Source organism: Rhinopithecus bieti, unplaced genomic scaffold (assembly GCF_001698545.2).
Source record: "Rhinopithecus bieti isolate Rb0 unplaced genomic scaffold, ASM169854v2 scaffold_15344, whole genome shotgun sequence".
NCBI classification, from domain to species: Eukaryota; Metazoa; Chordata; class Mammalia; order Primates; family Cercopithecidae; genus Rhinopithecus; species Rhinopithecus bieti.
The window spans coordinates 4,709-13,326 of record NW_016808056.1 but is presented as its reverse complement, the minus strand read 5'-3'; the positions used below and the strand labels follow the sequence as shown (position 1 = coordinate 13,326).

The window sequence follows — 8,618 nt, the reverse complement described above, 5'->3', positions numbered from 1 at the left end:
TGAAAGGCGGAGCTTGCACTGAGCTGAGATCCGGCCACTGCCCTCCAGCCTGGGCGACAAGACAACCCCCCTTCACAAAAAAAAAAAAAAAAAAAAAGAATAAGAACTCAATAAATACTTGTGAATAAATAGGTGAATATTTCCACATGGTATTTATATCTTTATATGTCTATGTCCACCACCAAACATAGTGTTGTACCGCTAGGAAAGAACAAAGTTTAAGAAATTTTCTTAAATCTCTCTTTCTTACCCTTCCCTGGCCCTCACTAGTGCCTACGAAAGAGTCTGTGACAAAGTGTATTTGTTGTTGAATTGAAGTAGGCAAAAAGATGCGATAATGGAAGCAATTTTATTATTTAACAGAATGTGGAGATCTCAACCAGAACCTAGTTTTTACTACTCATACTAGGGTTAGTGATCTCAAGATCCTCTGGAATATATGAGGCTTCTCCCCATTTGTGGCTGCTGCTTGTTAGTTTTTCAAATTAAGATACAGAAAGTAGGCCGGGGTGGCGGCTCACACCTGTAATCCCAGCACTTTGGGAGGCTGAAGTGGGTGGATCACAAGGTCAGGAGTTCAAGACCAGCTTGACCAATATGATGAAACCCTGTCTCTACTAAAAATACAAAATTAACCAGGCATGGTAGCGTGTGCCTGTAATCCCACCTACTCGGGAGTCTGAGGCAGGAGAATCACTTGAATCTGGGAGGCGGAGGTTGCTGTGAGCCAAGATCGTGCCACGGCACTCCAGCCTGGGAACAGAGTGAGACTCCGTCTCAAAACAACAACAACAAAGATGCAAAAAGTCTGTTTCTTATGTAGAACCTATTGGTGACAATAAACGTGACATGTTTCTTTGAGTGGACAATGGGTATAGAAAGGAGAATTTTATTTCTTCCTGCTATAGGAGCTGAATATGATGATCAGACCAGTCAAAGGGAGAAAGAAGATGATAAAGTCTTTCCTGGTGGAAGCCATACATATGTCTGGCAGGTCTTGAAAGAGAATGGTCCAATGGCCTCTGACCCACTGTGCCTTACCTACTCATATCTTTCTCATGTGGACCTGGTAAAAGACTTGAATTCGGGCCTCATTGGAGCCCTACTAGTATGTAGAGAAGGTAAGTGTATGAAAGTGTATGATTGAGATGAAATAAGCAGAGAAGTACAAACAACTGAATCTATCTATAACAGTTAGCATTTGTATTCCTTAACCTGAAAGAGGCTTCTTTACTCTAGCATCATGCTCATAGAAAGGAGAATAATCCAGTTTCTGAGAGAAGCAGATATGCATTCTATGTAACCACAATAAATTCTAAGCTGGGATCAGGAGCAGCTGAGTTCCAGACTTAAATCTCTCTCCTCAAAGCATTGCTGTTTCCCTCTTCAAATCTGTGGGCTTTATCAGTAGTGATTTCTACCATCCTTTGACTTTTGCAAACATTGAGCTAAGTTCCTTGAAAGCTTCATGAAGGTGAACACATATAGACTGGTTCAGGTGGTTAGTTTGTCATCTGCAAACCAAAAGTATGTAAAAATCTGAGAAAAGTCAGCATTTATTTGTATATGTTATTGAAAATTAATTGGATTGAATTAATATATTCTAAAATAATTCTAATCAAACCTGTTTTTAATTTATACCTTAGCATAAATTAAATTAGGGAAGTAAATTTTGCATAATTTGTTTTCATCCTATTTTTTTATGGTGAAATCAGCTTCACTGTACCTTTTTCTTATTCCAGTTATCTTTTACTGCGTAACTCCACAATTTAGTGGCTTGAAACAACAACAATCACTTATTATCGCTCATGGTTTCTGTGGGTCTCATGGAATTTGGGAGTGTTTTGACTTGGTGGTCTATCTAATTGTGTCTCATGAGGCTGTAGTCAAACAGTGGCCAGAGCTGAAATCATCCCAGAGTTGACTTGATTCACATGTCTTTAACCTTGGCTTGATGGTACTGTCCACATGGTCTCTCTCACATGGGTCTTACAGGGTAGCCAGACTTCTTATATGGTCCTGAGAGAGCCCATTAGAAACAGTTTCACGTTTTCTAATGTAACCTTGGAAATCACTCACATAACACACATTCTATTAGTTAGAATGCATCACTAAGACCAGTCTATAGAGGGGGACTCCACCTTTTGATGGGGAATAGGCAAAGAATTTATTAACAGGAATCATCATAGTCTTTCTGAATGGTGATGAATGTGATTCAAAAAAAAGATGGGAGTGGGGAGTGGAGAACATGAGAAAGGTTTGTAGTTTATAATAGTTTCAGATGAAAGTATGATTTTTCATATACTAAGTTCAGTTTCATAGTCATAATTAATTAGAAAGCACCAAAACCACAGTGTGTTATTTATGAGATGTAAAGGCTAATTGAACAATGACATAATCAAAACATTACTGTTTACATATGACATATAAAGAAATAAGTTAAAAACCCAAATAATTCTTTGACACAGAGTTGAATTAAAGAGTCAACAGAGGTTCTAGCTCCGGGTAAAATGGATAAACACACTCCACCCTTTATTTCCCATTGAACTTATCTATAAAACCTTGACAAAATGCAAAGCCCAGATATTTAAAAATTTCTAAAAGGCAAATAGAACAAGTATATAGAGAAAAGGCACTAAAATTCAAAGTGTTACCAAACTTGTGGGGAGTGTATGTTTTCCCCACTCTAGTATTCCTTAACCTGAATTAAAACATAACTGGAGACTTGGAAGTGAGTACTATGTTGCAAAGAGAGCTCCAGGAGAAACCCTCTAGAGTTTCAAGGAGTGGGAAAGGTAACTCTAAATGCACAGAGCGCATGGAAGGGGAAATCCCCTAGGGTTTTTGTCCTCTTTTCTACCATTCTCTCAAGCTTCAGTCCAAGGTTGCCTGTGCCAATGATAGTGACTGGCAACAGAAGCCTGCACGAGTAAAACTTAGGGAGGGGAACATTATCCTTCATTCAGTACAGCTACAGATCTAAGACACTGGGGCAAAAGCACATTACTTTTCTCTCTGTCTTTCCCCTTCCATTGCTTGACCTTAGCTATGATGTAGTTTGTGGAAGGTTGGAAGCTTCTGGTTAGAAAACCAAAAAAGGAGCTCAACGAACTGGAAAGTTTATAGATTGACAGAGAGAAAAGATCCCAGGAAGTAAAACCATAAAGTTGTGCATTAACTCCTGGATTTACCCCAACTATACATATCTGGATGGGAACCTGATTAGCATTCTGGAGACTGTGAAACTGAGATTTCCCCTCCATACCAGACTGGCCACCGTGTTGGAACTCAATGGCACGGGCAAAGGTTTAAACTGATCTGACACTTGAAACCACAGACCACATAATAATAAATGTTTGTTTATATCTAAGGCAGGTTCTTGAGGGAATTTTATAGAATTAAACACTTGTATTAGAAAAATATCAGCTGCGATAATCTAAATTCCACCCCAGGAAAACTAGAAAAAGAAGAGCAAAGCAAACCCAAATCAAGCGAAGAAAGAAACAACAAACTATAGAGTGGAGAAAATATTTGCCAATCACATAACTGGCAAACCCAGTCCTAGAATAGGAACTAAGTTTTCTCGGGTTCAGTGGGGAATCTGATATCCCAAGATTTCCATTAGCCAGTATCTCCAAAAATTCCATTCTAGGGTGTGATTTGCTAGATAGAGAATAGTGAACACCATCCATTTGTTTAATCAACCAGGTGATCACAAGGGACGCAAAGATCACTATAGTTCAACAAAGTCAGTTTATTGGCTCATGGCCAACAAGAGACTGGACACCTCCTAAACAAAGGAAAATACTATATAGGAGGTTAGTAAAAGGAATTTGGGGGAAGGTGAGGTTAGGTATATTTAGATGAAGCACAGTAGAGTTGTGTTGTAAAGAAATAACCATGAGGTCTAGACTGTGAAGGTGGTCCTGGTTAACTAAAAAGTTAACAAGACATGAAATGTTAAGTCAAGGCATCCCTTACCTGAAGCTTGTGAGCTTTAAAATTGAGCTGGCTCTTCGTTTCAAAAGTAATTTAGATGACTAGGAAAGAATGAGATGTTTCATTCTTATTGCTATTAGTTCAAAACTTTCTGGCAGGCTGTGAATTCCGAGAACAAACAATTAATTGAGTAAGAAAGCAAGGATAATCAAAGCAAATAGTTGGGTATTCAGTGAGTACAGTGGCAATGTTGTATCCTCGGGAGAAATGGTGTTGTTAACTCTGGCAGTCAGCTTTAACCTATGTCTCTTACCCAGGGCCTGATGAGTAGCGCACAACATACTGTTACCTTCTTTAGTTCAAGTATTTTTATTTCTAAGCATTAAGGGTGCAAAGAGAGAGAAAGTAAAGGCAAATGTCATAAACAAAAATCTACTTCAAAATAAGCCTGCAAACAAAAGTTCCCAAATTTAAAAAATATATCAAGGCTAAGAAAGATAGCCAACAAGCTCAACAGTTAAAGCATGAAAAACAAGCTGTTTGTTCCATTAAAAACTTTAGCTATTGATATACACGGTATTCATTTAAAATGTCAGTATAATTAAAGCACTGTGGGCCTATTGATAAAAATATCATGAGTAAGATGTTTAATCATGGACAATTATTATTTTACTCAAACTTTTAATTTTACAATTGCAGAAGTATTAAAAAGTTAACAATGAGTAAAGAAATTATGTATATTAATTGCTTATACACCACCTTTTTTCAGAAGCAATGGTGTACTGTTGCCTGTAATTTTTATTTTTCTCCTGTGATGTGTGTGTATGGAGGGCTGTATTTGTAAATGTTTAATTTTTTTCTTTAGTAATTCATTTTATCATATTTTACGAAGTAGTGGTCTTCATCAAAGTTGAAATAAAAAAATTATTTGTTCCAGATAGTTTTAGAAACCACTGGTATAGGGAGAACCTGACAACAAAGCAAAGTTTAACAAGAGACAGAAGACTTACATTTGTTCTTACTCTTAAGTTAACTGATGAAGAAATGTCTCCTGCCTTGTGACCAATTTCCTACATGAGTTTTAAAATAGGAAGATAAAATGTTCTCACTTCTTTTTCAGGGAGTCTGGCCAAGGAAAATACACAGACCTTGCACAAATTTGTACTACTTTTTGCTAGTATTTGATGAAGGTTAGTGAGTCTTAATCTGATATTTTGGATTCCTGAAAGAAATCCTCTGCTACTATTAAGAGGAGGTGATTATAGAAAGGTCATAAATTACATTACTGTTCAGGAATGAAGGAGATGGGGTTAAAAATGAATTCCAAGAAAACAAAATGTAACCTCAGTTCCATTGGCAGCTATGAGGTAAGTAGATAGAGGAGCTGGATAACGGATCAACCTCATCCCCCTCATTAAGACCATCAACAAATACTTTGGGCTCTACTTTCTAAATGCTTTCTCTTATCTTCATCTATTATTAAGTGCACAACATTTGGCAAGTTATTTAACCTCTCTGTGTCTCGGTTTCCTAAATTGAAATAATAGTACATTTTTCATAAGATTGTTGTGAGCACTGAGTGATTTCACTTAAGTTACCTAGAGCACTGTGTGGCATAGAGTAGGCCCTCGATAGTGTTAGTACCTCCGCCTCCTCCTCCTAATGTAATCATTATGTAATCAATAACAATAACATAATCTTCTTCTTGCCCCCTTATCAATTTACATTGCCATCTTCTTAATTGAGGCCCTCATGATCTGTCTCGTAACTCCCAAAGGAAGCTTACTGAAGTGAGTATCTGATCTTGTCACTCCAGCCTCTAAAATACTTCAGTTTGCCAGGTGTGGTGGCTCATGTCTGTAATCCCAGCACTTTGGGAGGCTGAGGTGGGTAGATTGCTTGAGCCTAGGAGTTTGAGACCAAACTGGGCAACAGGGTGAAACCATATCTCTACAAAAAAATTTAAAAATCAGCTGGTCATGGTGGCAGGTACCTGTACTCCAGCTACTTGGGAGGCTGAGGTGGGAGAATCACTTGAGCCCAGGAGGTGAAGGTTGCAGTGAACTGTGATTGCACCACTGCACTCCAGCCTGGGTGATAAAGCCAGACCCTATCTCAAAAAACAAAACAAAACAGAACAACAAAACAGTAAAATAATTCAATTTCAAGGTAAAGTGCAAAATGCATTATCTATTCCCTGGTGACATTTCCAGCCTTGTTGTGTTCCATTTCCTGCCTTATCTTCCATGTCACCCAAACATGTAATGCTTTTTCTTACATGAGACCTCTGCTTATGCAGTTCCCTCTGCCTAGAAAAATCTGTCTCCCTCTTTACACTAAGCAAGCTTCTCCTTTTTCTTTAAGTCTGACTTACTTCAGTTATCCCCTTCCTTAATTCCTTTTCCCAGGATGACCTCTAGTCTGGATTAGATGCCTGCTTATATTTCCACAGCATCTTGAGCTTACTCCTTATCATACTATATCAGTATTTTCTACTTTATTTATTTAATATTTATCTTCTTTGATCTCATATCTTTTTCCCTTCAAGCAAAGTGAAATTTCTTCTCCTCTCTGCTCCCTATAACAGCCTACTCTCATCTTTATTATATCACTCTTTACTCTTTATTATAATTATCAGGTTCTCTGACTATTCCAGCTGGAGTGTAAGCACCTTGAAAGCACAGGCTGTATCTTCCTATCATTAGTGCCTACAATCAGTAGTGCTCAATAAATATGTGTTTGAATGAATGAACAAATGAATGGCTGCCTCATAAAGTTTCAATAGTATTTCCAGTGCTTCAGCCCTTATCAATTTCAGAGACAGTGTTAGGGAGCTTTCAGATTCCTGTGGTTTCATAAATATAAGCTGGGATGAGACAATTATAACAGAGACAGGGACTGACTGACAGCCTTTTTCCTAGGACAATTTTCTTTCTTCTTTTTTTTTTTTTGAGATCGAGTCTCACTATGTTGCCCAGGCTGGAGTGCAGTGGCAGAATCTCGGCTCACTGCAACGTCCACCTCCCAGGTTCAAGTGATTCTCCTGCCTCAGCCTCCTGAGTAGCTGAGATTACAGGCACATGCCACCATGCCCACCTAATCTGTGTATTTTTAGTAGAGATAGGGTTTCACTATGTTGGCCAGGGTACTCTCAAATGCCTGACCTGAAGTGATCCACCTGCCTCAGCCTCCCAAAGTGCTAGGATTACAGGCATGAGCCACTGCGCCTGGCCCCTAGGATGATTTTCATAAGGTTCCTTTTAGATAAGTCAGCTAATAAAAAGAATTTAATCCTTATGCCTCATGCTAACTAATATTCTGTCTTCTGTTATTGTCTGTTCCCACTTACTGTCATGGACAAATAGAGGGAGAGAAAATCAGTTCGAGCAAGAGATGTCTGCCTTTAGATAATTATCTTCTCCCTCCCTCACACTGACTTTGTGAGGATAAGTGCTCTGTGCCTACTTTGCTGACAAAAATGCTTAAGGTGTGAGCACACTGGGAGTGGGGAAGGAGAAAGGGGAGGGGGGTCATTCATGAGTCATATGCTTAGCTGACTCTATTTTTGCCTTCTCTCTCATCAGGGAAAAGTTGGCACTCGGAAACAAAGAACTCCTTGATGCAGGATAGGGATGATGCATCTGCTCGGGCCTGGCCTAAAATGCACACAGTCAATGGTTATGTAAACAGGTCTCTACCAGGTATGTACACATCTGCTCAACAATCCTCAGGTTCTTCCAGATTCAGCACCAGAGTTCTGTCCTTCAGTTCACTAACAGCTCTGCATCCCAGAGGATATATATAGCCCACTGAATGCTTTAAGATCTCTGGCCTCTGGGGATTTTTTTTTTTTTTTTTTTTTTTTTTGAGACAGAGTCTCGCTCTGTCCCCCGGGCTGGAGTACAGTGACCAGATCTCAGCTCACGGCAAGCTCCGCCTCCCGAGTTTAGGCTATTCTCCTGCCTCAGCCTCCCGAGTAGCTGGGACTACAGGCACCCGCCACTTCGCCCGGCTAGTTTTTTGTATTTTTTAGTAGAGACGGGGTTTCACCGTGTTAGCCAGTATGGTCTCGATCTCCTGACCTCGTGATCCGCCCGTCTCGGCCTCCCAAAGTGCTGGGATTACAGGCTTGAGCCACCGCGCCCGGCCGGGGATCTTAATGTATAGTAGGCAATTCCTCTTTTGGTCACCTGAAAATGTACATACAGCCCACAGTCAGATTTTCTTTCCTTTTCTTAAATGTGAGTGGGCAACCAAGGATGAACAGACATTCAAAAAGAGCCTAAAATATTGAAGGGATATGCAAAGATGAACAAAGAAAACAATAATCCTAGAATAAAAAGAGCTATTGCTCAGAACAGAACTCATCAGAAGCTCTTATTACTATTTTCATAATGATTCAAGAAGATACTGCATCAATCAAGTAACAATAAAATGATTTCCAGTTTTAAAATAGGGGCACAGAGGCAGGCTCGCTTTACTCCCTCCCACAGAAAACCAAAACCAAACATACAGCACCAATATCTACACCAACAACAACCCAGAGCTCACATGTGAGGATGAGACAGTTCCCGGAACCACAGAGAAATTCAAAAACTTTGACAATCAGACTTCCACATCCATGACTCTCCTTCTTCCTATTCTGCCTGGCACCAAGTGTATAGAAAATCTCCCCCAAC

General features: G+C 39.4%; 1 protein-coding gene across 1 annotated transcript; it reads left to right on the top strand.

Moving 5' to 3' along the window:
• Nucleotides 1–868: 868 nt before the first annotated feature.
• LOC108537688 (coagulation factor VIII-like) lies at nt 869–7,744 on the top strand. The gene is given in 4 exon segments (XM_017885347.1): nt 869–1,121; nt 5,060–5,115; nt 5,117–5,129; nt 7,524–7,744. Coding segments are annotated over 4 exon segments (543 nt in total).
• Nucleotides 7,745–8,618: the final 874 nt, after the last annotated feature.